This window comes from Rhinatrema bivittatum, chromosome 16 (assembly GCF_901001135.1).
Source record: "Rhinatrema bivittatum chromosome 16, aRhiBiv1.1, whole genome shotgun sequence".
Taxonomy (NCBI): domain Eukaryota; kingdom Metazoa; phylum Chordata; class Amphibia; order Gymnophiona; family Rhinatrematidae; genus Rhinatrema; species Rhinatrema bivittatum.
In genome coordinates, this window is record NC_042630.1 from 32,482,548 (window position 1) to 32,509,885 (window position 27,338).

Below are 27,338 nucleotides of genomic sequence, written 5' to 3' on the forward strand. Positions count from 1 at the left end.
CGTGAGGTTTTGACGATACCTTCAGCAGAAATTTGGGATGTGTTCCTAGAGTGACCTTATCGTCATGAAAAATTATGTAGGGCCTGTTAACTTCTAATGCCTGAAGTTCTCTAATCCGCCTGGCAGTGGTGATGCAAGAAGAAGAGTCAATTTTCAGGAGAAAAGTTGCATCAAGAAGAGGCTCAAAGGGTACTGTTAGTCTTGTTAAGAGAAATGAGAGGTCCCAGGTCAGCATTTGAGGCCGCAATAGTAGTTTTATATTTGCTAGTCCTCCCATAAACCGCTGTACCAAGAGGGTCTTGTGAAATAGGTTTCGTGAAAACCTAAATATGATATGGCGAAGTATTTGGAGTAATATCCTTTTCTCCTTTGGGGAAATAGGCATGTATCCTACTGCTTTTGATTTTAGCAGAGCTGAGATTTCAGTTTGCAATCTTTTCAATTTTAATTGGGATAATGAGACTATTTTGCAGTAATGGTTGTTTGGCATTTTCTTGAAATTTAGGTGAGAACCACTTTGGATTTTCCGCAACACCCAGCTGTCTGATGTTATGGCACTCCAATACGGCAAAAAGTTTTGTAATCATCCTCCCGTTGGAATGCTGCGAGTCTTTTTGGGGGATATGTCAAAAACTTGACTGGGAGCGTTGCTGTGATGATCCAGACTGTTTATTATTATTCTGGTTGGCTTGATAGGGTCTTTAATTCCTCTGTATCTGAACTCCTTGCTATGTGTAGTTAGTATATTGATGTGACTGTTTCTGGGTAATTATAATGCTGATATCTTGCTCTATAACTATTCAAATAGATCGGTTGTTTATAGGAATAGCCGTTCCCTCTTCGTCCTTGGTTGGACTCTTTTAATGCTGCAATGCTGTGTTCTGCTTCTTCAGAAGCTCCACAGCTTCAATTTTTCCCCCAAAAAGATTATCGCCTTTACAAGGCATGTCCGTCAATTTTTCGTAAATATCATATCGTACACTAGATGCCAAGAGCCAGGCTAGCCGCCTGCCTGCTGTGGCTATGGTAGATGTTCTACTTGCGACATCAAGAGCATATATAGATCTGGTGAGATGCTTGATGGATTCATCTGATTCTTTTAGAAAAAAAAGCATATTCTTCCTTTTTATCCTCTGGAATGTACATCAGAAAATCTCGTATAGTGTTAATAGAATAGTAGAAATATTGTACTATTTGTACTTGATATGCTTGAATCGTTGCCTGTAGCATAGCATCAGTGAAGACTTTTTTTCCTGCGTTATCCAGGATGTGTGGGTCCTTCTCAGGTGGTGTAGCAGAATGAAGCTTAGATTTTTTGGACCTTTTTAAGACGGATTCTACGATCAAGGATTCAGGTGGTAGTTGGGCTTTTTGGTACCCCATGAATGGTTTAATGGCACATTTTACTGATAAATTGTTTGGAGCCGGTGTGATTATTTCGGGCAATTCCAGAGATAATACGAGCAAGTGCTGCACTTAGCATAAATTACATATAGAACACGACAAGTGCAGAGAATATTTCCTAGTCCTTATTACTTCCAATATATTTTTATTTCATCACTTCATCATTCATATTCAAGCGGCAATTCCACTGTTATAATAATTCAAGTTAAGTCGGGTCCTCCTGTGTTTCGCCGAGACTGCGTCGGGAGGGACATGAAGTTCAGAGCAAATCTGTAAATAAACATATAAAAATATGGACTATGTAAAGTTAGGCAAACAGACCGACAAGAAACATAATAGAAACTTAAAAGCGCAGACATACCAGTGTGCTTCGAGGTTAGATTTTGACAGGGAGCACATAGTAAAATGGTATACTAGGGTTTTAAACCATTGAAAATAGGGCGAAACAGTTGCACCAATCAAACCACAAGCATAGGAACCAATCAAAAGGCTGCCTTAAAGATATAATTCGTAGACACTGGAATGCACTTTCTTTGAACAGGATTTTTCAAGGCCCCTTAAGATTCACTTATTGGAGGGGGAGGAATTTAAAGGATATGCTAATACACTCAGACTTTAATCATAGAAGTCCTGACCAGTCTTTGGCTGGTCTTCACAACCCATGTGGACATTGTACAGTCTGTCCGTACACTGATACTGTGTCTAGCTTTCAACATCCTATGGAAAATAAAATCTACCATTGAGAGGTTTGTCTGACTGCGCTATGCAAGGAGTAGTATATGCAATTCAATGTCCATGTTCTAGGTTGTACATAGGAAAAACATCTCGGATGATAAAGACTAGAATCATTGTGCATCGCTCTAATATTAAACACTCTCATGAGAACGCCCCCCTTGTGGAACATTGGACACAATCTGCACACACTATATCGGATTTATTCTTTTTTTGTTTTGGAGGTAGTAGATTGTTCAAATCGGGGTGGGGATTATTCTGAATTTTTAATATGTAAGGAACAGAGGTGGATACATATTTTGGACACAATTTCACCTAAAGGACTCAATAAAGAACTGGAATGGCATTTATTTATTTAGATTTTGTATGGCCTTTAAGGCGGCCTTTTGATTGGTTCCTATGCCTGTGGTTTGATTGGTGCAACTGTTTCACACTGTTTTCAATGGTTTAAAACCCCTGTATACCATTTTACTATGCGCTCCCTGTCAAAATCTAACCTCGAAGCACACTGGTATGTCTGCGCTTTTAAGTTTCTATTATGTTTCTTGTCTGTCTGTTTGCCTAACTTTACATAGTCCATATTTTTATATGTTTATTTACAGATTTGCTCTGAATTTCATGTCCCTCCCGACGCAGCCTCGGCGAAACATGGGTCTGTGTCGGGGGACCCGACTTAACTTGAATTATTATAACAGTGATATTGCCACTTGAATATGAATGATGAAGTGATGAAATAAAAATATATTGGAAGTAATATGGCCTAGGAAATATTCTCTGCACTTGTCATGTTCTATATGTGATTATTTGGGGAACATCTATTGTCTTGGACATCCAGGAATGCTTCCAACATTGGAACTGTCTTTTGGGGTTTTTTTTTTATGTTGTATAAACTGGAGAACACCAGATTCTGTTGGTGTTGCCTTTTCCTCTTCAACTACAAAATTATTGTTTTTGCCATTTTCTTTATAAATGATAAGTGTTATCATCCGTAGGCGTAACACTTCTGGTGCTATCTGGCGATGGTGCCGATGGCAAATCTGGGCAAACATGCGGTATTGGGCATTGAAGTGAGTCTACAGTTGAAGTGGATGTATCTGATGTAAAGGTATGACAAGTATCATCTGTGTCATAGTATAGATCTTGTTGATGGTGTGTTTTGGATGTTTGTTTTGATGTTTTTTTTCTATGGAACTGGATTGGGTCTTTCATATATCCTTTAACAAAACGTGACCACATCTTTCTTATGAAGGAATGGTCTTCTATTTTTGGGAAGGAAAGAATTATGTTCCCATCCGAGTCATACTCGATATCTACTTATTTGTTCGATGTTTTGAAATGTGTTTCTTCCTCCAGGTAATCAGGCTCAGAATTTGTGAGTGTGATTATATGACCAGACTTTCTCTTCACCTTGGTAAGAAATTCAAAGTCTCCTGAGCTAGCATGAGGGAATGCTTAGAATTGTCACTAATTTGGCTTAAGTGAGACATGGCCAGGTCCTCTGAGTCATGGTGGTGACCTAGTCTTCTGCACTCAGCGCAGATGTCTTCAGCACTGATGTGCTCGGTGCTGATGTTCTCTGCGCTGATGTTTTTGGCTCAGGTTGTGTCATGTTCTGTGTTAGTATCGATCTTTAAGTTTGCGTTGATTATGCTGAACTTTATGCCAATATTTGCTTTGTGAGACCTGCACCGAAGTTGGCATCATTTGTCGACATTTTCACATGGTGTGAGTTTTCGCTGAATGGCCCCTATTATCCTCCTCTAAAGTAGACATGTGAAATGAGGAGTGAGCGGGCAACTTGTACTTCAATAGGTTGTGTTTTGTCAATTTTTTTTTTAGAGGCCTTTATTCGTTACTGAGCATCATTGCCATAATCTCATTTTGCATTTTTAATTTTCTGTAATCCTGGCCCCCTAGGTGTCATTCTGCCACAGGACTTACAGTTTGTGGAATCGTGGTGCGGTCCCCAATGGCGGAGGCATAGTTGGTGGGGTATCCAAGCCAGACATTTTTCTCCTATAGCAATCCTATAATTTAAAAGGCTTTTCACCTTTCATCGTGGACATCCTGTGAGAGAGTTGGAACAGTACCCTGTGTTTGCGAAAGCGGACAAAGTAAAACTGATGATGAGGAGAGAGGATTGTTGGAGAATGCTCAGTTAAAAGTTCAAGGACTTTCTGAGCCATCTAAGGAGAACATGTCCCAGTTTGACACTAGAGAGGGACGTCAAAGCACTTGTGTGGCTGTACTGCATGCTTGTCCACGGAGAATGCAGCTAGCGCATATTAATGTACGAAGAAGGATCGAAACTACATTTCCCACCATGCCTCAGTGCCGCATGGTTGTGAGATTGTACTACACTTCCTATCATGGTTCAGTAAAAATTCCTGGTTATCCTAACTATTTAAGGCATTGTTCCTGAACCTCGCTTATCCTCTACATTTTCAGCTACTTATTTGGAAAACCACATTCAGTCTCTTAAAAATGAACACATTTTTGATCCTCGTCCTACCACACTTCAGCTTTAGAACATTTCCCAGCATGCCTCTTAATCTGCCTTCCGGTCTCTCAAAAACCTACTGGGGGGGGGGGGGGAGGAGGTACCAGGGGCGCTTTCACTCTCTAACAACACTTACCCATTCATGGCTATTTCAAGAGGATAGGTGATAATCGTAACAACGTCAATAAAATAAGAAAGGTCGGAATTTTGTGCAAAGCCCACTGTCACCGAGCAGTATATTTTCCCCGCGCCTGCGCCGAGAGACCATTACCCACGAGCCGCTCTGAGCCTGCGCAGTGCTCCAATAGCAGGCACGCGAGCACCCACCAACGATCTGCCTCTTTTTTTTTTAATTCCTCTGTGTACGGCGTAGGCAAACATGTCTTTCCTGCTTCCCCCTCCCCCTTTCCTTAATCTCAGCATTTCGATTGGCTGCCTCAGCCATCTGTCAAACCGGAGCCTTGCCTGGGTGGTCCATGGGGCGCAGGCGCCTTTGCTTCCTTCGGTGGAGTTAGGCTGTGTCCTGTGAAGCGGCGATTCTAGCCCTCTTTCCAGAAAGTTCCTTCCTCGCTGTAGCGTGTCTCTCTTTACTTTTCTCTGTTTTCCTCCGGTAGCCGGCGAGATGATGAGCCGCCCGGTGCTCGTGCTGAGTGAGTAACCGGGGTGGGAAAGAGGGTGGAGGAAGTGGATTTCGTGCCAGAGGCGGCGGCTTGCGCGTTTATTTGTATCCCTTAGGCCCCGGCTTCGGCCCATTCATTCTGGCCAGATTGCACTGAAAATTCAAATTAGTAAAAGAAAAAAACAAAAGAGTTCGTGACCTTGCATATTAATGAAAGTAATGTGAAAGGACCGCCTTCCGGCCCGTTTCTATCTGTAATTAATTTTTTTGCGGGACGACGACGGACGGACGGACGGACGGCTTCCAAATTGCAGGAGTTTGCGCAACCTCTGATTCTACCAAATGCCCCGAGGCATTATATTTCCCTCTCTTTCTTTGCGCTAAAGTTCCAGTAAGAATAGGAGCAACATAACTGATCAGTTCTGGGAGCCAGGGACTAAGTGTGCACTAAAGAGGTTGAGTTCCCTGTACGTACCCGGATCAGTCCAGACTCCTGCTGATGGAGACAGGGAAGTTTTGACAGACTCTGCCCTATACCCTGAGGTGCCACCCACAGTCCGTCAGTATTTCTCTGTCTCCAGCAGATGGTGGAGGTGCAAAACTCACAGTCTGTACTGATTACTAACAGGCCAATACAGTACAGTGCATCCAGCGGAGCGCACTGTTAACCCTTGTTTGGACACGCAAGCTTTACCCCTTATTCAGTAGGGGTAATAGCACGTCCAACTCCCTTCAAACTAATAGTGCCCACAACATACAAATGGCCCTATTAGTTATTCCTGTGCGATTCAGTAAGTAAAATGTGCAGCCAAGCCACACATTTTACTTTCAGAAATTAGCGCCTACCCAAAGGTAGGCGTTAGTTTCTCTCAGCACCGGGAAAGTGTACAGAAAAGCAGTAAAAACTGCTTTTCTGTATACCCTCCGACTTAATATCATGGCGATATTAAGTCAGAGGTCCTAAAAGTTAAAAGTAAAAAATAAAAATTTAAAATCGGCCCTCGGCTTGAAAACCGGACGCTCAATTTTGACGGCGTCCGGTTTCCGAACCCGTGGCTGTCAGTGGGTTTGAGAACCGACGCTGGCAAAATTGAGCGTCGGCTGTCAAACTCGCTGACAGCTGCCACTCCTGTCCAAAAAGAGGCACTAGGAACGCGCTAGTGTCCCTAGTGCCTCTTTTTACCACGGCCCTAATTTGTATAGGCCACCCTCTTGAATCATGTGGCCTGTGCATGTGCCGGGATTCCCGTGACTTTTATTGTATCGGCCCGTTAGAAAGAAAAGTCAATACAGGCCGATACAGTAAAGTTCGCAGGAGAGCAGGCGAGCGCACAGGCCACTCCTGTGCGTGCAATTCACTAAAAAAAATAATTCAAATTAAGGCCCGCGGTAAAAAGAGGCGTTAGGGACACTAGCACGTCCCTAGTGCCTCTTTTTTGACAAGAGTGGCGGCTGTCAGCGAGTTTGACAGCCGACACTCAATTTTGCCGGTGTCTGTGCTCAAACCCGCTGACAGCCATGGGTTCGGAAACCTGATGCCGGCAAAGTTGAGTGTCCGGTTTTCAAGCCGAGGGCCAATTTTAATTATTTTTTTTTATTATTATTTTTAACTATTGGGACCTCTGACTTAATATCGCCATGATATTAAGTCAGAGGATGTACAGAAAAGCAGTTTTTACTGCTTTTCTGTGCACTTTCCTGGTGCCGGCAGAAATTAACACCTATCTTTGGGTAGGCGCTAATTTCTGAAAGTAAATGTGCGGCTTGGCTGCATGTTTTACTTACTGAATCACGCGGGAATAACTAATAGGGCCATCAACATGCATGTGCATGTTGCGGGCGCTATTAGTTTCAGGGGGGGGGGGGGTTGGACGCGCATTTTTGACATGCTAGTTTTACCCCTTATTCAGTAAGGGGAAATAGCGCGTAGAAAATGCGGGTTAACACTGTGCTCCCCCAGAGCGCACTGTACAGTATTGGCCTGTTAGACAGATAGGAATAAGATTCTTAAAAAAACAAAAACAGAACAAAAAGGATTCTGAAGAAGAAATAGTGAGAGGAATTGAAGATCCTTCAGCCTCCCAGGGGGTTGCCAGGTCCTGAGGGGACCATCCCACCCTGGTGTTTTAGGCACCTGAGAGAGAATGGGTCTGCCTGATGCTCTGAAGCAGCCGACAACCATCCAGGGCCGTGCTGCCTCACTGCTGTCGTCATGGCGTCCCCCAAAAGATACCTCCCCCGGGGAGGTAGCGGGTGCACCGGCCGGCCTGCATGAAGCTCGAGAGACGCTCACCGCAATGCGAGCACTGGCTCGCACGAGGCATGGCACAGCAGATGCGGACTGCGCGACAGGCCCCAGTAACCTTGGGAAGAAGGGAAAAGCGCCGAGATGGAAAAGCAGGAGGAAATAATTCACAGCCTTCCGCAATTCCCTCGTCTGGGCAGGCAGCCTGCTAAGCAGTCTTGCCTCAGCTTGCTCTGCCGGTTTCCATTTTTTTTTTTTTAACTTTATTAAAACAAAGGCCTAGGAGAGGGAAGGAAGAAACAAACCAGAAAAATAAATGATACTTCCCTGAAGAAATGATAGAAGCTACTCAAAACCCTCACTGAAGGGGAGGGAGCTGGACCACCTGTCACCCTCGGCACCCCAAGGAGCAAATTTGGGGTTCCCAACCCCTGCTCGTCCTTTAACCTATAACCAGGGGGGATGGTCCCACCAGGACCTGTCCAACCCCCTAGGAGGACAGAATCTACTTGAAAAATTTGCTTCTTTTACTTTGGTTCAGAACTGCAGGTTTTGCTCCACCTCCAGAGATAGAGAAATACTGAGGAGTTGTAGGTGGCATACCAGATTATGAGGCGGTGTCTGTGAAACTTTCTCTGTCTCCATTGCTGGAAAGGAGGCAAAACACAGGAGGATGGACTGATCTGGGTACATACAGGGAAAGAATGAATTTAGACTGTGAGCCCACGGGGGACTGGTAAATATCTACAGTACCTAAATGTAATCCGAAAAGCAGAATATAAATACATTCAGTAGTAGATCAGAGGACCTTTGGTGTTATGTGACAATAAACTGTAGCTATTAAAATACTTCTGGTTGGTTTTGAATGGGAATTATTTTCATCCTGATCCTGTGTTATTGTAGGAACTTCATTTTAGATTTTTTTTTTTTTTGTTGCTAACGGGGATGAGTTGACGGATTAGCTTTCTGCCAAAAGCTGAACTGTTTTGATCTCTTAAATGCACTTTTGGGTGATACCCTAGATGTGACAAATTTCAGTTGTGTTATTTTGAATGGTAATTTAATTTTGCTGGGCTAGAATTTTGTATTTCTACTTCTGTTGCTGAGTTTTTGGCATGAAGAGAGTCTTGTTTGAAGTGGTTCATTTTTGGTGGGGTATTAGTGACTGATGTGAGCAGTTGCTTTGAATGGGTTCTGTTTAGAGATATTGCTTGTTCTTGTGTTATAGAAAAGTGTGCACGAGAATGTGGTTTGTTTAGGTTGTCTCTCTCTGTGTTCATGGTGACAGGAATGATATTTTTACAAAATAGTTATTGAAAGTTTGTTTGTAATCAAGATCATTGGTATGCAATTGGTCAACCGGTGGCCGAGATGGAGTGGAGGCTGCAGGGCTACCTGGAGGACTCCACCCGCAGGCAGTTGAAGTGGGAAAAAAAGCCATAGGACATATTGCAGGCTTGCCAAACCTGTGCCTGATCTGATTAGGGGGGAAAAAAGGCACATCCTCTGCATCAGCTGGCAGCAGGAGCAGTGTCAGTATTTGGGTGGTGTCATTTCCTACTGCTGCGGGGTCAGTCTCGTGAGAGGAGCAGCGAGATTTAGCAGCTCCTACTGCAAGACTGGCTCTGCAGTGGTGAGGGGCAGGGGTGGTGTCACTCGGGTGCTGCCCCTGCTCCTGCTGCTGGCTCACGCAGGGTGAGGGAGAAGCCCGACACTAGTAGACTGTGTTGAGCAGTCACTCCACTTGGAGCGGGAGGAGGAATAGCCTGGGAGTGACTGGGTGGGGGAGGAGGAAGGTGATGAAAGCATGGGAAGGAAAGAGCAAGGAATGGAGGGGGGGAAAAGGGGGAGGATACTGAGGAAATAAGATGAGAAAGGGGAATCATTGGGGTGAAAGGCAGGGGACTCTGGAGGGATGGGGAGGAGCTGAGGTAGTGTGAGAAGGGGAGGAAGGGGAACTGTCTGGTGGGGAAGGAGGGAGGGGTGGTTGGAGAGAGGTGAGGAGGAGCTGGGGTGGTGGGGGAAGGAGCTGATGTGAGGCCAATGGCTTAAGTGGAAAAGAGGCTTTGGGCTGTCGGCGGACTGCATACCACCAGCGGCTTGAGTGGAGGCCACCTTGTGATCCCAGCCTGATAGAGGCCAAAGTGAAGAGACGCGCCCAGAGCTCCCAGGGGAGCAAGTGGAAGAAAAGAAAAGGTGAAGTGTGTATGTGCACGTGCGTGTCAGAGAGGAAGCATGAGTATGTGTGGGAGAGGGAGAGTGTGTGCATATGTGAGAGACAGAAGGGAGAGGGTTTGTGTGCCCTCCCTCCACCATTAATTCCCAGGTATGGGGAGTGGGATTTTTTTTATCCTTTTTGGTTTTGGGTGTTTGCCTCTGCTGTTTTGAGGTATTTTGCTGGTGTTTGGGATATTAATAGACAATTTGAATGAGTTTTTAAATATTGGATGTTTGTTCTTCAGCTGTCTTGAAATATCTATTTTCGTTATTGGTATGGTTTTACTATTATGATTGATGTTTTATCCCCATGTTTTAATGTAAACCGGTACGATAAGACCTGGTCTTGAGTGTCGGTATAGTAAAAGAAGTTAAATAAATAAATAAAATAAATATATTTTTTTTGTTTGTTTAGTGGGGAATGGTGATGTTTCTGTTTTTGCATTGTTGTTCTGTGGACAGGGTCTAGCTTGTGATGTCCAGTTTGATTTTTGTCTGCACATTTCTATTTCTACTTTGTGGTCTCTTTGTTTTGTATTTGGTGGGGGTCTGTTTTTTGCATGTGTGGCAGAGGTGAAGTGTTCTGCTGGTGTGTGGCTTTTATGTGGGGTTGTGTGGCAGCCTGGCTTGTTCCATTTTCTTGGTGGGAGGTATATTTATATTTTAAGAGCTGGTGCTGTATTTGCAGTGTTACTTTTTCATGGGTGAGATTGTTTGAGCGCTGGCAGTTGGTGCTGTTTTGGCATGGGAGGTTTGCCGTGGGTAGTTGTTGTTCATGGTTTTCTGGGGGTCGGGCCCACATTCAACATGCGTTGCAGTGGGCCTGGTGGTGTGTGTTTGCAGGGTTTTCTTGTTGGCACCACAGTGCATGTGGATTTAGTGTACAGGTTGTTGTGAGCATATTTTCGCCTCGGAAGACTACTCTGAATGTTATTTAAATGCACAATCTGCTATTATAGATGCATAATTTCTAATTGTGTGTTTGTAGAGGGCCGGGTAGGGGGTGCTATGGCACCTAGTGCTCTTGCATTGGCCATGGGTTCTGGAGGAGAGGGGGTGGACCTGGCTAGGGAGGAATGTCAGATTTTAGGGTTTGGATTGCTAGAGTGAATCACCGGGGTGGGGGGGGGGCAGCGCACTACTTGTTCACATGGGCAGCAAAAAAGCTAACACCGACCCTGGGTATGCAGAAATGTATCTTTGAATAATCTACCCAGTCTTAATTCTGTTGGCATGTGTTTCTGTTTCTGGTAGGCCAGAATATGAAACGCGAGTCTGGAAGGAAGGTCCAGACAGGAAACATCAATGCTGCCAAGGTAGAGTATTTCTTCATTTATGTATTTTTTTTTCATTATACTGTGTGGGGGCTTTATTCATAAAAAGCAGTATTTTTTCATCAGTGGCCATATTTTACCAGAAGTTTATTTTGAATGAAATGAAAATGTTTACTGATTTAAGAAGATTATGAAAATCAATGCAATAACAAATGTTAGTTTAGCTAGAATATGACATAATAGGGGATACTGGGGTTGGTTTGGTTTTTTGTTTTTTTTTTTTAATTAAGCAACTTATTCCAGAACCCTTTATTACTACCATGCATGGACTTCTAAAGAAAACCAGCATAGTTATCATGATGTCCAAAGTGTTGTATGTAAATGGAGTGGAGAAAACTCTTATTTAGACCTTCCACAAAAAGGGAGCTTAGAAACCAAATAATTTGTGTAATTTATTCACAACCTTAAATCGGTTTACATTTGACCACTGTTGTACTTTGCTTCATTTTGTAGACCATTGCAGATGTGATTCGTACATGTTTGGGACCAAGAGCAATGATGAAGGTAATGTACGTGTTGCTGTTTAACAAGGAAAGAAGTGCTCTTCAGGGTGGTAATACATTATTACAAAGGATTTGTCATTCTTCATCTTTAAAAGTGATATTTTCCTGTAGATAGGGCTGAATTAGCCATGCTGTCTGGGAAGCGTCGTGACACCAAGTAGGCGGAGTTTCCTCAGTGACACACAACGGCAGACCGCCTAAGCAGGGTTTTTCACCCACACGAATGGACTTTAAATAGAGATGTAGCCCTCACCATTTGCCAACAGTGGGGCTTCCCCGCAATCGACCTCTTTGCCACGGAAATCAACCGTCAGACTCTGGTCTTTTGCTCCATCTACCCCAGTAAACTTCGATACACCCTCCCATTCTGCTGATATCCAGGACAATTCAGAAATGCATTCAAGATATAGCGGACATGATCCTCTTCACTCCAGCATGACAAAGACAACCATGGTATGTGTATCTCATGCGACTTTCCATTTGCCCACTAATACCACTGGAGAACCATCAGCAACTTTTAACACAAGAAGGAGGCGCTCTCCTCCATCCAATGCATCAATCCCTACATCTCACGGCATGGAGATTGAAAGGCAAATATTAAACCATCTAGGCCTATCCTCGCAAGTAGAGGACATCCTCATTGCTTCTCGGAAGCCTTCAACCAGACGTAATTATGCGGGCAAAAGTAACACTATCAAATGTGGTGTAAGCTACGGAACCTAGATCTCTTCTCAACTACTGCCACTCAGCTACTAGAGTATCTTCATACACTTTATGAAGTGGGTTTGGCCACCACATCTGTTCGAGTACATATCAGCACTATTGCAGCTTTTCATCATTCTCATAATGATCTACCGATTTCTAATCATCCGTTGATCTCCAGATTCATGAAGGGCATGCTCCGACTCCGACCACCGGTGACGAATCCACCCATGCCATGGAACCTGAACATTGTCTTGGAACAACTAATGCTACCTCCCTTTGAACCATTAGACATAAGCCACATAAAATACCTAAAATGGAAAATGGTTTTCCTGGTAGCTATCACATCGGCTAGAAGTCAGTGACTCCCAGACAGCATGGCTAATTCAGCCCTGTTATAGACGGGGGGGGGGGGGGGGGGGGAAAGCAAGTTTGCTTACCGTAAACAGTGTTTTTGTAGATAGCAAGATGAATTAGCTATGCGACCCCTCCCTCCTCCCTAGACATTCCCACGAAGGACACATCCTGTTTTATTACCTCTCGCTTGGCTACAAAGAAACTGAGGAGGAGAGGGAATCGCGCGGGAACACCACCACGCAGCCGCACAGAGTCAAAGCTCTGTGACTCATTGAGGAAACTCTGCCTACTTGGGGTCACGACACTTCCCAGACAGCATAGCTAATTCATCCTGCTATCTATGGAAACACTGTTTATGGTAAGCAAACTTGTTTTTCTATAAAAAGCACGTCATGCTATCTTCATTGTTACCACCAGGATGTAAGTTTTCCTTAAGTTTCTAAAATATCACTGCTTTGTGCTGAAAGTATGTATTTTTAAGCTATTCCATGTCACTTTAAAGCATTTCCAAAGTATAGTTCCCTATTCTCCCTTTTCCAGATGCTTTTGGACCCGATGGGTGGAATTGTCATGACCAACGATGGAAATGCCATTCTTAGAGAGGTATGTGCCTTCATTCGTTGAACATGATGGAAGATAAGGATCATAAGGCTCATCCATCCATCTTCATTCCTGGTTCAGTGCTAGAGACCTCAGTTGATGTCTAGCTTTGCCCTCACTTCCTTGACTAGGGATCTTCTGGAATCCGTTATCATTTTTGTCGCCAGCAGCTCCTCTGAGAGGCCAGGCCATTCTGTGAATCCACCACTTTTTCTGTGAAGAAATATTTTCTGCTGTTGCTTCTGAGACTACCTCCTTGGAGCCTCATACGTGATCTCTTGTTCTAGCATTCTCTTCTCTGAAAAGGGCTTGCATTTCCTCAAGTCCACCTTAATAGTTTATGGACTTTTCATCCAGGAACTTTCAGGACAACTTGCAATCTGATTTCTGGGTGATCCATTAGCCTGGTTTACTGGCAATGCTGATAAACCAAGACATTGTGAACATTCCACCCTGTAGGCCCCACCATATTGTCCTCCAGAACCCCACTGACCCCATCTGAAGACAGGGAGGGATTGTTTAGTAGCAGCATAAAGTCTTCCTGCAAAACCACCTGCTCCCCTGCATATGTATGAAGGAAAGTCCAACAGTTCATAACTGTTTCTAGGTATCACTAGCTTAAACAGTTGGTCAAACCCAGCTCTAGCATCTTCCTCATTTCTGTGTAAGAAACTAACTGCATCATTCTTCAAAATGCGTTATGCAAGCGAAAAATGCTGTAGCGCATGTCACGAATGCAAATTTTTTGGAGGGGCGGGAATTAGTCAAATTAGAGGACGTATTGCACTGTGTGATAGCATAACGCATGCTATTGCACGGGCTTAATGCCAGAAATAACTACACCTTTTTCCCTGGCGTTAAGCTGTGCGATATGCCCGAAATGGCCATAATGCAATTCGCGATATATTTTTGGAATTGCATTTTGGACATTTCTGGGCTTGGGGAGGGAGAGGGGAGTGGAGTAGATAGAGAGGCAGACAAAACCCAGGAGTCTGGACTGATCTGTGGTGCTACAGGAATGAAAATTAGCAGGTAAACAATTTTCCTTACCATAACAGAGAACCTGTTCTTCAGAGTAACCCCAGCAGCTTAAAAGTCCTTGCCCACCTGTCATTCAATTAAAAGATACCAAATGCTAGAATATTGTATTCAGTTCTAAAAGTCATAGCTCCAAAAGGATATACACAAGCTAGAGGTGGTTCAGAGAAAGGATATCAAAATGGTACAGGGTGTAAGCCAAAAGCACCATGAGACTGAGAATGAAGGACTAAACACATATACTCTAGAGGAGCAGAGATGGAAGAGTATGATAGACATTCCTGTTCATACCCAGATCAGTCCAGACAGGTGGGTTTATGCATCCCTACCAGAATGTTTTTTATATAATTTGTTTTTATCATGTAATTACCGAAAATGACGTGTGTTAGATGTTAATACCCTGTGAACCGTTGTGATGTAACCACGAATGACGGTATACAAAATCTTTTCCGTCTCTCGGACCATCTGTTCGTCCTGTGGAGCGGTCCCAGGAGGGGTCATAAAACTTCAAGGGCCACTATTGCTCGCTGGCTGAAGGAAGCTATTGGTTCTGCATACCTTGTTCAGGGCCGTCCAATCCCGATCGCAAGCAGCTTCGTGTGCGGAATGACAACATGTGTTGCCGCAGAAAATTTGTCAGATGGCTACTTGGAGATCTGCTCATACTTTTGCCAGGCATTATCGCCTGGATGTCTGGGCCCCAGAGCCCGGTTCCTTCAGGGCAAGTGTGCTCGAGCGGGACTCTCTCAATCCCACCCTGGTTAGGGAAGCTTTGGTACATCCCAGGAGTCTGGACTGATCTGGGTACGTACAGGGAAAGGAAAATTGGTTCTTACCTGCTCATTTTTATTCCTGTAGTACCACAGATCAGTCCAGAGTCTGCTCGGCCGGTAGTTTTCTTTCATATTCTGATAATCTATCAGCTGTGTTGTTTTATACCATATGCCCCCCTTTACAGGTCAAGAGTTAGGGGCATAGTTTCGTTCATTCTGTTCCAAGTTTTTCATTCCCTTTGCTCTTAGGGTAGGAGGTTGGGTTATGGAAAAGTTTGGTTATAGTGGAAGTAATTCTGCTTGGGTACAGTGTAATACTGAAAGACTCTAGGTGGCACCTCAGGGGTGAAGGATGGAGTCCGTTAAAACTTCTGATGGGGGCCCCAGTACCCTGGGAGGGTCTCTAGTCTGCTTTTTCCCCCAGAGTTCATTCTTTAATGCACCAGGCCACCTTGGAAAGTGGTGCTTAGAAGAGGGGACCTCCAATAGGTCAAGTTCCTGAGGGCCCCTCTGGAAAGGTGGCCAGGAAGGAGGATCTGCTGGCGGCAACGCAAATCTGGACTATTCATACCCCCGTGGGGTGAGGAGTTTCCTGGGATTTAATGACGGATGAGTCCGATTAGGAGGAGGGTCAGGGGGATCTGCCTTCGCCCTCTGATAGTTTGGACGCGAGTCTGGCATACTTCCCTCAGTTGAGGGTGATGACACTAAGGTGGTCCGTATATTCCGTTGTGAGGAGCTGGCCCCCCTTAATTCTGCATGTCCTGCTGGAGTTTGGTATTGCGGCAGCTCCTGTGGACCAGAGTCCAGACAAGATAGATCCAGTCTTAGAGGGGATGCTGAGTCCCACTCAAACCTTTCCTCTCCTCGCCATGTTGCAGCAAATGATGGTTCAGGAGTGGGATACTCCAGAGATTGGGCCCAAGGTTGGCAGAGCCATGGACAAGACATTTTGGAGCTATTATGGGTTCCAAAAGTGGACGCATCCGTTTCAGCGGTCATGAAGCAGACTACCATCCCAGTGGCTGGAGCAGCAGCATTGAAAGATCTCCAGGATCACAATCTGGAAGGTCACCTCGAGGATTTTCAAAGTTTTGCCCTGGGTATTCGTGCTGTGGTCTGCAGTAGGTACATGTTCAGGGCAGGCCTCTGCTGGGTGCAGCAGTTGCTGAGCGCCAAGGATTTGGAGCCCCAAGAGGTGAAGTAGGCGGAACGTCTGGAAGCTGCCGTCGCTTATGGCGCGGATGCTTTGTATGACCACCTTCGCACCTCGTCGCAGATGATAGTGTCTGCAGTCTCTGCTAGGAGGCTCTTGTGGCTCCATTACTGGGGTGAGTCTGGAAGTGCCCCAGTGGATGGTGGTGACAACGATGCTAGCCTCTCTGGCTGGGAAGCGGTATGCCAGACTCTATTAAGGGTCAGTGGTCTCTGGTGGAAGCATCTTGGTCGATCAGTCGTCTTGAGACTAGGGCCATCTGGCTGGCTCTGCAGAGCTTCCTTCCCCTCCTGCACAATCAGGCAGCTGAGTCTTGTCAGACAATGCGACGACCGTAGCCTACATCAACCGGCAGGGAGGAACCAGGAGTCGTCCCGTAGTGATCGAAGCAGAGAAGCTGTTGTCCTGGGCGGAACAGCATCTAGGAATGGCGCTGTCCCACATTGCAAGATCGACCAATGTGCAGGCGAACTTCCTCAGCCGCCAACAGCTGGACCCAGGAGAGTGGGATCTGTCACAGGTGGGGCGAACCTCACTTGGACCTGTGGCGACTCACAAATGCTAAAGCAATGCACTTTTTCAGTCGCAGAAGAGATTACGGCGCAGAGGGAGTCGATGGCCTAGTGGTCCCTTGGCCGCACGAATTCCTCCTTTGGCCGCTGGTGGGAAAAATAATCCGGAGGATAGAATTTCACCCGGGGCAAGTGATTCTCGTGGCACCAGAGTGGCCACAGAGGCCTTGGTTCGCGGACCTCGTGAATCTGGCCTTGGACTGCCCTCTCCGTCTCGGTCATATTCCAAATCTCCTTTGACAGGGACCTATATTTTTCGATCAGGCGGATTGCTTTTGTCTTGCGGCCTGGCTTTTGAAAGGCGACAGTTGAGGAAGAAAGGTTATCCAGAGGCAGTTATTTCCACCCTGCTGCGGGCCTGGAAAGCCTCCACGTCCCTGGCGTATGTTCACGTCTGGAAGGTGCAAGCCTCAAGGGTGGCTCCTTGTAGGGCTTCAGTGTCTCTAGTTCTCTTTTCTGCAGAATGGCCTGGACAAAGGATCGTCTTATAATTCGCTGAAGGTTCAGATCTCTGCCCTAGGATGTTTGAGGAACCATACTCGGGGTGCTCCGCTAGCGACTCATCCGGATGTAGTGCTTTTTCTCCGGGGCGTGAAGCATGTGCGCCCCCCCGACTCACAGACTATGCCCTTCCTGGAGTCTGAACCTGGTTCTCCGGGGGTTGTGCGAGGGCTCCCTTTGAGCCGCTCAGGAAGGCCATCTTAAAGGATCTCCACACTGTGTGTTTTTGGTGGCCATTTGCTCAGCCAGGAGGGTCTCGGAGCTTCAGGCCTTGTCGGCCTGAGCTTCTCGGATTCCGGAGAGTCACTACGAACTGTCCCATCTTTTTTTTGCCAAAAGTGGTCTCTGCCTTTCATGTGACTCAATCGGTGGAGCTTCTGGCTTTTCCAGCTGTGGAGCTGACAGGTCCTCATGCGAGACAACTTAGACAGCTGGATGTCAGACATGCTTTGTTGCTCTGTCTAGAGGCTACCAATGGATTCTGTTTGTCTGATCACCTTTTCGTTCTGTGGCAAGGTGCGAAGAAGGGACAGTTAGCGTCTAAAGCGACTATCGCTCATTGGTTAAAGGAGTCAATAGCGTTTGTTTATATCGTGTCTGGTCACCCAGTCCTGGAGGGCTTGAGGGCTCATTCTACCCGAGCGCAGGCAGCATCATGGGCAGAGTGCCAGCTGGTTTCCCTGCAGGAAATCTGCAGGGAGGCTACCTGAAGGTCTTTACACACTTTTACCAGACCCCGGCAGTTTCGGGGCCAGTGTCATCCGAGCGGGGCTCTCGCAGTCCTTCCCTAATTAGGAGAGCTTAGGTGCATTTCAGGAGTCTGAACTGATCCGGGTACATTCAGGGAAAGGAAAATTGGTCCTTACCTGCTAATTTTTGTTCCTGTAGTACCACGGATCAGTCCAGACGCCCACCCATTGAGGGGTTTCCAGTTTGTGGGTGGAGAGCCTGCTCGCTCTGTACTGTACTGTTGACTCTTGCTTTTTCTGAAGAAATGTATAGGTTTTTATAAGACTTTTTCCTGTTGTCAAAATTCTATTCTTCATCCTCTGCTGGTTCGGGGGGATAGAGTTAGGTTAAGGCATTAAAAAAAAATGGTTATTCTATAAGATTATTCTGCTTGGGTTTGAGCAAATACTTAGGAGTAGCAGGTGGCACACCAGGTTAAGAGAGGGCGTGCTCGAAGATTTTCTCTGTCTCTATCTGCTGGAAGGGAGGCATAACCCAGCAGTCTGGACTGAACCATGGTACTACAGGAACGAAAATTAGCAGGTAAGGATCAATTTTCTTATGTAAAGACAAAGAGGTTAGAAATTTCTACCGTTTTGTATAGCAATATGTAATATTTTTCTTATTTATTAATATCCTTTTAAACAAGCCTTTCTCATTTTTTTTTAAAATTGGATTGGCACAGATTCAGGTCCAGCATCCGGCAGCAAAATCCATGATTGAGATCAGCCGTACACAGGATGAGGAAGTTGGAGATGGGACAACATCTGTCATTATTCTTGGTAGGAGAATTGGTGCATCTTGTGTTTTGTTGCCTTTCAATATAGAGTAGTATGAGCCCTGTGTGTTAAGCAGGATTCTTATTTTGTTTTGGAAAACTCGGCCCTTTTCAGCATATGATTCTGGAAAATGTAAACATTGCCTTTGTTTCATGGTGGTGTTTCTGCACCCTTTCCTCTCCTGCTGACAGCCAATGAGTGCCTCTTACTTGTGACCCTCTCCCCTCTGGTTTCCTGCAGCTTTTTTCTAACTCTCACTAAATTGCTATCCTTGGCTCCTCCTTTAGACTTGTTCATTAACTGTTATCTTTTGCTACATAGACACAACAGTCTGAAACAGTGGCATTATTTTGAATCTTTAGGGAATACTGACCATGACCAGTTAATTTTCAGCTTTTACTAGCTTAAAAGTCCAAATTTGCTAGCCTTATACTACTTGTCAATCCTTGTAGTCCTCTTAGTACGCTTTGTTTGCTCTGTTGGTGCTAATGCTGCTCTCTGATTTGTAGCTGGAGAACTGTTGGCTGTTGCAGAACAGTTCCTGGCACAGCAGATACACCCAACTGTGATTATTAGTGCATATCGCAAGGCGCTGGATGATATTATCACCACCCTGAAAGAAAACAGGTAGACAGTGTTTTTCTTTTTTGGCAATGCTTTTGTGAGGTTGACCAGTTTGGTGATCACTGCCACAAATAAGTCTAGAAACTGACTTGTCAGAACCACCACATGAGGCATTCACTTCAGAACAGAACTGAGGCACATCGGGATAACATGAGAAACCTTTATAGTGAAATGAACTGATGATGCAGAGTCTTGTGGATGTAGTGAAGTGGTCAGTTGAGTTGGTGTTTTGATTTTTTTTTTTTAAGCCATTTGCTTTCCCTTGCCCCAGCATGTCAGTTGATGTGAATAATCGTGAGATGATGCTGAAGATCATAAACAGTGCTATAAACACCAAGGTGATCAGTCGCTGGTCTGACTTGGCCTGTAACATCGCCCTTGATGCTGTGAAAACCGTTGAGTTTGAGGAGAACGGCAGGAAGGAAATTGACATCAAGAAATATGCCAAAGTAGAAAAGGTAATGCCACATTTCACTCTAGAGAAAGTTTATCAATAAAACTTCTCTCTGCCTGTTAAAATTTAAACTGAGTTTGTTGGGGAAAAAGGAATGTGAGAATTCTTGACCTATATCTTGACATCAGCCTGTCTTCAAGGGTCCTGGTTGGTATATTGCAGTCCAGCCTTAAGACATTTTTTTGCCTTCATATTAATTTTGATTCACCTTCTTGTGCCTGTTAGATTCCCGGAGGTATAATTGAAGATTCATGTGTCCTACGTGGAGTAATGATAAACAAAGATGTCACTCATCCCAAGATGCGTAGGTGCATCAAGAATCCTCGCATCATTTTACTGGACTGCTCACTGGAGTACAAGAAAGGGGAGAGCCAGGTACTATGGAGGGGGGGGACAGTATTCTTCTTTTGTGAATTCTTCTCCACAATTTCAATAATCTCAGGACATTGGAGGTGGTGGGATGTTTTCTAAATCAGCTTTTCACATGTGTATTGTGGTTGTTTGGGAACTGTGCTGTTAAGCTTGGAGAAGAGAAAGCTGAAGGGCAATATGATAGAGGTCTATAAAATCATGGTCTAGAATGGGTAAAGGTGAATCTGTTGTTTACTTTTTTGAATAATAGGACTAGGGGGCATTCCATGAAGTTAGCAAGTAGCAAATTTAAAACTAATCTGAGATAAATTTTTTCACTCTGCACAGTTAAGCTCTGGAATTTGTTTCCAGAGGATGTGGTTAGGACAATAGTGTTGCTGGGTTTAAAAAAGGTTTGGTTGTTGAACATCCCCAGATCAGTCCAGAAAAGTGGGTTGTGTATCCCTACCAGCAGGTGGCGTCAGAACAATTAGAACTTTGGGCACTGCTACATAATGAGAGCGCCACCTGCAGTCCCTCAGTATTTCTCTGACTCCAGCAGGTGGTACAGATGCAATCCTGCATCTTTAGTTATATTTTTTATTTAGTTAGTTTGAATTTAATTTTATGGTTTACGGTCGCTTCCTGAGGTGTTAGGCGCCTTCGTGGGCCATCCCTCAGTAGAAGCCGGGCGTCCGGGGAATTGGATATTCCTGTCAGGGTTTCGCCTGCCACAGTTCGGTGTCTGACGACCAGGGGCTCCTGGCTACTCACCACCATCTCTGCTACAGCTGCTCTCTTGTCTCCTGCAACAGCTTTTCTCTGTGTCTTGGTAAAGTTTAATTTAAAAAAAAAAAAAAAAAAAGCTGTTTTCACTGCGGCTGACTGACAGTCTTCAGTGCTGAGGTAAGGAGAGGTGCAGGAGGGACCGGGTCTTTTAAGGCCGGCCGGGGAAGCTGTCAGCAGTGTTCCCCTCAGGTCCTGGGGCTCCGGGTCGTTTTCTGAGGGCATTGTTGAGTTTTTCTCCATGTGCCTCGTTTAGTCGCTGCTTCCCTGCTAGGGGCTTTGCGATTTCACTATAGACAGGCTCCTTTCCCGCGGCATGGCTGCGCGCATTTTTTCTCCTCAGCCGGTAGTCTCTTAGCCTGCAGCATGAAAAGTTTGTTTTTCTGGTCCTGCCTGACTGAAAATTTCTCTGCCTTGCGGCTCTGAGCGTTTCTTTTTTTATTCGCACCCTTTTCTATTTCACTTCAGACTATTGGCGCGCTGCTGTGGATGGGACTGAAAACAGAATCGCAGGCCTGCCGCGTGTGTGGTTCACGCGGCCAGGCGTTAGATGCGGCCTCCTTATGCGCAGTGTGTTCCCCAGGGTTAGAGAGCTTTTCAGGGCTGCTTGCCTCCTCCCTTGGGGAGGGAATATCTGGCTCTCCTTCGGCTTTGCGGGAAGAGGATTCTCCGCCTGTTCTAGCCCCGGTGAGAGAAGACCTCACCGGGGGAAATGATGATTTCACCCCAGCCAACTCTCCAGTGGGGGAGGGGGACCCAGAGGGGTTTTCCCCAGAATTTGTCCTCCTTATGCACCAGGCTTTCCTGGCAAGGAAACGCTCGACGGTAAAGCAGCCCGGTTTCCTGGGGGCAGGTTTGGACCCGCCTGAGAAAAGAGGTCTGGGTACGGACCCTCATCAGCACTTCTCTAATCAGGCTCACCCCACGGGATTCTCCCCAGGGTACGCGAGATCCGATCCTGGGGCGACGCTGGCTTCTGAGGTAGTAGAGGCGGCAGACCGAATCCGCAGCCGGATCCCGCTGATGTGGATACTGATGATCCAGATGAGCCCGATGACCCTCCTACGGAGGGGGATGACCCCTGCGTGGTGCGTTTGTTCAAGCGGGATGAGTTAATACCCCTTATTCCCCAGGTCCTTGAAGTTCTGGGACTTAAGGTTTCTCAAGAAGAGTCTGACAACGAGGGCATCAATCCAGTCCTCGACGGCATTAGGGGTCCCAGAACATCTTTTCCTCTGCCTAAGAAGGTTCGCAAACTAGTGACCCGGGAGTGGGAGACTTTGGATTCTGGTCACTGCCCACCAGATGAACGCAAAAACAGTTTTTTTTCAGCCATCGCCGAGAACAAGACTCGGTGGGCATAGACGCTCTCGTGTGTCATTGGCCCACAGGGATTCTGCTGTATGCCTTCCCGCCCTGGCCCCTCATAGGTCGGCTTCTCCGCATAGAGCGGCACCTGGGAAGAGTGATTCTGGTGGCGCCAGAGTGGCCATGTCGTCTGTGGTTTGCGGATCTGGTACATTTTTGCTTTAGAGGGTCCATTTCAGCTGGCTCATCTAATGCATCTGCTCCGTCAGGGGCCCATATTTTCGGATCGGGAGGATCGCTTCTCTCTCGCAGCTTGGCTTTTTGAGAGGCAACTTTTATGCTTGAGGGGTTATTCAGAACAAGTCATTTGCACCCTCCTACAGGCGAGACGTCCAGCCACCTCTATGGCCTATGTGAGAGTTTGGAAGCTTTTTGAGACATGGTGTCGTCAGCATTCCTGCGACCCTTTAGCGGTGCATGTTCCTCGGGTGCTTGACTTTCTGCAACAGGGCCATGCTAAGGGCTTGGCGTTCAGTTCCCTTCGTGTACAAGTTGCAGCTCTAGGTGCCTTGCGGGGAAACTTTGACGGCTGTTCGCTGGCAGCACATCCGGATATTGCTCTGTTTCTTAAGGGGGTCAAACATTTGTGCCCTCCATACATTCAGTGTGTCCGGATTGGAGTTTGAATTTAGTCCTGCGAGTTCTGTGTGGTGCTCCTTTCGAGCCTCTTCGTGGAGTTTCCATGAAAGATCTGACTTTGAAAACAGTGTTTTTGGTGGCCATTTGCTCGGCCCGTCGGATCTGAGTTGCAGGCGCTGTCTTGTTGGGATCCTTTTCTTCAGATTTACGACGATCGGGTATCGTTACGTACGATTCCGTCCTTTGTCCCTAAGGTGGTTTCAGCCTTTCAAGTCAATCAAACTGTGGAGCTTCCGGGGTTCTCTAACTGGTCCCAGGAGACTTCTCAGAACAGAGACCTTCATCTTTTGGATGTGCGGCGCCTTATTGCGGTATCTGGAGGTTACCAATGACTTCAGACATTCTGATTATTTGTTCGTTCTCTTTGGTGGCCCAAAGAAGGGGGACAAAAAGTGTCAAAGGCGACCATATCACGGTGGATTAAGGAAGCCATTTGCGCGGCATACATAGCCTGAGGGCGTCAGGTGCCTTTGGGTCTCAGAGCTCATTCCACTAGGGCTCAGGCTACCTCCTGGGCAGTGTGTCAGTTACTGTCGCCTCAGGAGATCTGTAGGGCGGCGGTGTGGTCTATTCACATTTTTATGAAACATTACCGATTGGACATTAAGGCTTCTGATCAACCGTCCTTCGGGGAGAGTGTGCTTCGTGCGGGTCTTTCAGGTTCCCACCCAGTGTAAGTTGGCTTGGGTACATCCCACTTTTCTGGTCTGATCTGGGTATGTTCAGGAAATGAAAATTTGTTCTTACCTGCTAATTTTCGTTCCTGTAATACCACAGATCAGTCCAGAGGCCCACCCCTTTCTTCAGATACCGAAAGACTGTCTTGGTCAGAACTGCTTAAGTTTTTTATTGTTTAAGCTCCTTTTTTGCAGACATTCATGCAGCAGTTTTTAGCAGTTGTTCGGTCTGCTTTTTTGCCAGCGACGAAGTGGTAGTCCAGAAATGTGGTTGGGTGCTACCCTTCGTTATTTAGTTCTGTTAGCATGGGCTTGGGTAGAGGTCAATACTGAGTGACTGCAGGTGGCGCTCTCGTTATGTAGCAGTGCCCAAAGTTCTGATTGTTCTCTGACTCCACCTGCTGGTAGGGATACACAACCCACTTTTCTGGACTGATCTGTGGTATTACAGGAACGAAAATTAGCAGGTAAGAACCAATTTTCATATAAGTTCCTGGAGAAGTCCATAAACTGCTAATAATCAAGTTGATTTAGGGAATTGCCAGTGATATTACTGGCATTAGTAGCATGGGATCTCCTTAATATTTAGGTACTTGTCAGGAACTTGTAACCTGGGTTGGCCACTGTTGGAAATAGGATGCTCAGCTTGATGGACTCTGTCTGATCCAGTATGGCAACTTCTTATGTAAGGGTGCTGTTTGGAGACAGCAGTGCATTTTGTTGTACTCCATATATTATACTCTGACAAAAAAAAAACTCCCATTAAAGATGAAAAATGGAAAGAAAAGTGTTTTTTGTGCAGTAGGAAGGTGAGTTGCTCTGCCTTGTACACTAAGGTGGTCCTTCACAGTGATCCTCAATCTGATCCTGGAGTACCCCTGGCCAGTCTGGATTCCAGAATACTTAAAGTGAATAGGCATTCCCTGTACATACCCGGATCAGTCCAGACTCCTGGGTTTTGCCCCCCCCCCCCCAGCAGATGGAGACAGAGCAGTTTTCAAAACAAACTCTGCCTATATATAGGATGGTACCACCTACAGTCCGGCAGTATTACTCTGTCTCCAGCAGATGGTGGAGGTGCAAAACCTGTGTGGTGAAGTTTGTTTTTAGTCCGAGTTAGTTTAAAGTTTTTCTTCTGGCTTGGTCAGTGTTACTTACAGTGTGGTCTCTGCCTCCCAGGGGGTCATCAGGTTCTGAGAGCACCATCCTCCGCTGGTTTTGAGGCAGCTGCAAGGCAGGGTCGAGGGCCCTATTATATTCTTTTGGCAGCTCTGGGTGCGACACCGGGGAGCCGGTTTACTCCATCCTGCAGGATTAGCACCTTGGACTACCGAGCAAGTTTAACTTTCCTGTCAGCTTGCGGTGGCGGCTCGCTCTCTCTCCTTCCTGGTGTGGAGGTGTCCAAATTTGCTATTCTTATTTTTTTCTGTATAGATTCTCTTCTCTTCCTCTGCTCAGCATGTCTACGGGGGGAAGGGATCCTCCGGGGCCTTGAAAGTGCAGAAAATCACTAAAACTAAGTCTGCCCGAGTTCCTTCACGATCTGCTGTTTCTGGTCAGGCTGGGGCTGATCCAAGGCCATTTTGCAGTCATTTACATCTGCAACTCAGGCAGCTATGGGAGAGGGGTTTTTACCGCCGCCTCTTTCTCCTCAGCCAAGGTTTCCAGGAGAAAGGGAACCTTTCCAGCCTAATTCGCCTGCGACGGAGGATGGCCCTGAGGGGGCTACTGACTCCTCCTCCTCTTCCTCCTTCGGAGTTTGTATTGTTACTCCTTAAGGCTTTTAAGGCAAGGAAGTCTGGAAAGCTACAGGCTGGAGGAAAATTAGCCTCGCTGGGGTCCAGACCTCCTGCTAAGAAGCGGTCTGGGTCTAAGGGGGGTTCGGAACCATCCAAACCTAAGCACCCTCTCCGTACTGGGCTGCCTCAGATGGATCTAGAAGGAGTGCTCCGAGTGGGTCTCTCCGGATCCCATCCCAGGTAAGGTAGCTCTGGTACATCCCAGGAGTCTGGACTGATCCGGGTACGTACAGGGACAGGAAAATTAGTTCCCTGTACGTACCTGGATCAGTCCAGACAGTGGGTTATGTCCCCAATCCAGCAGATGGAGTCAGCACAAGCTTTGAGGGGGCGTATCCATATATACTACTACCCCCTCTGCAGGAGTTCAGTATCTTCTGACTCCAGCAGATGCGAGTAGGGGAATCAGGCTTCCCCTCCTTTTCCTTCACTTTCTTGCTTGATTATGGCTTGTTGTTGTCTTTTTCTGTGGATCAAGTTTGTATCAAGTTTGTATTAAGTTTAAAAAAAAAAAAAAAAAAGGCAGAGTTCTTTCAACTTCTGGGGAGTGGCTTATCTTCCTTGTCTCTTCTCTGCGGCCTTGCTGTTTATTTCTCGTTGCAGCCAGGGGTAAGTTTGTTTTTCCTTTGTAGTTTTTTCCTTTACAGCTCAGCCCCCGGTGCCCGCGAAAGCCGGTGGAGCCGGCCTCTTCGCTCTTTACTCCCTCACCCGCGGCCATTTTACAGCTCCTCATGGGCTGCTGAGCCATTTAGGGAAAGATGTCTGGGGCGGGTCGTGTGGCCGGGAAGGCCCCCCCGCGGCACCCTCCTCTATTTTCGGACAGCGGGCAGTGCGGGCCGACCGGGCCCCCCCGCAGCGGCGTCTTTGTGCGCGTGGCCCCCCCCCGTGGCTTTTTCTTTTCTCCTGCAGCGATCCCGATGCCGCGGCCGTCCCGCTGTGCGGCCTGCGGAGACCCGGGGACCCGGATTTCCCGGGAGGGCATCTGTGCACGATGCCTTCCCGGGGGGGAAGGTACCTCACAGTCCCTGACTGATTTCTCTTTTTTGCCCGGGCGGTGCGGGCTGGCCACTCCGCCATTTTTGGCGGGAACGGCGGCCATTTTACATTCTGAGCGCCCTGAGGCGCAGGCCACGAGGGGGAACGGATCCCTGGAGGCCACGAGGGAGAACGGATCCCTGGAGGACTCTACCAGCGGGGGTGTTCCCCGATTTTGGTGCAGGAACCAAGCACCCAGAGCCAGGGAGCAGGAACCACGCCGCCCCCGAAGCACACCCGAGCAGGCCGGGGTTCTCTCCGGAGTTTATCCTGCTCATGCATACCGCTTATCTGCAGGGGCTGGAAGCACCTGTGGGACCCCCCCCCCTCCTAAGATGCCTCGGATGTCGCCCTCGACGCCGGCCCCCCCCAACCCTCCGGGAGTGGGGGCCTCCCGCCTTCCTACCCGGGTCCGATCCACACCCGCGGCAGTGGGGGCGGTGTCAGACCCAGCGGGACATGGACTTGACCTCCCGGACGGGGGACAAGGGGACGGCACACAGGAGGGGGATGATCCGTGTACCCTACGCCTCTTCCAGAGGGAAGAGCTGGACGACCTCATCCCGCAGATCATCCAAGAATTAGATTTGGATCCGCCACCAGACCCGCCTGCCCCAGTAGCTCCCGCTGTCATCACTTCTTCAAGGAAGGGAGATCCTGTCCTGGCGGCACTCCGGCCGAGGGCTCGGGCTTTTCCCATTCATGACTCGTTTTTACAACTTCTCACCAGGGAATGGGACACCCCGGAGGCCTCCCTGAAGAGCAGCCGGGCTATGGAAAAGCT

The 27,338-nt window shown here is 46.9% G+C and overlaps 1 protein-coding gene across 1 annotated transcript in view; it reads left to right on the plus strand.

Annotated features, from left to right (window-relative positions):
• Positions 1–5,146: 5,146 nt before the first annotated feature.
• Positions 5,147–27,338, plus strand: part of LOC115077183 (T-complex protein 1 subunit gamma) — a 40,859-nt gene continuing 18,667 nt past the window's right edge. Inside the window, exons 1-8 of the mRNA XM_029579446.1 lie at positions 5,147–5,286; positions 10,972–11,033; positions 11,505–11,555; positions 13,154–13,216; positions 18,728–18,824; positions 19,331–19,448; positions 19,717–19,903; positions 20,125–20,274. Of these exons, the coding sequence (XP_029435306.1) occupies positions 5,259–5,286; positions 10,972–11,033; positions 11,505–11,555; positions 13,154–13,216; positions 18,728–18,824; positions 19,331–19,448; positions 19,717–19,903; positions 20,125–20,274 (756 nt within the window). The 5' untranslated portion in view covers positions 5,147–5,258. The remainder of the gene's footprint in view (positions 5,287–10,971; positions 11,034–11,504; positions 11,556–13,153; positions 13,217–18,727; positions 18,825–19,330; positions 19,449–19,716; positions 19,904–20,124; positions 20,275–27,338) is intronic.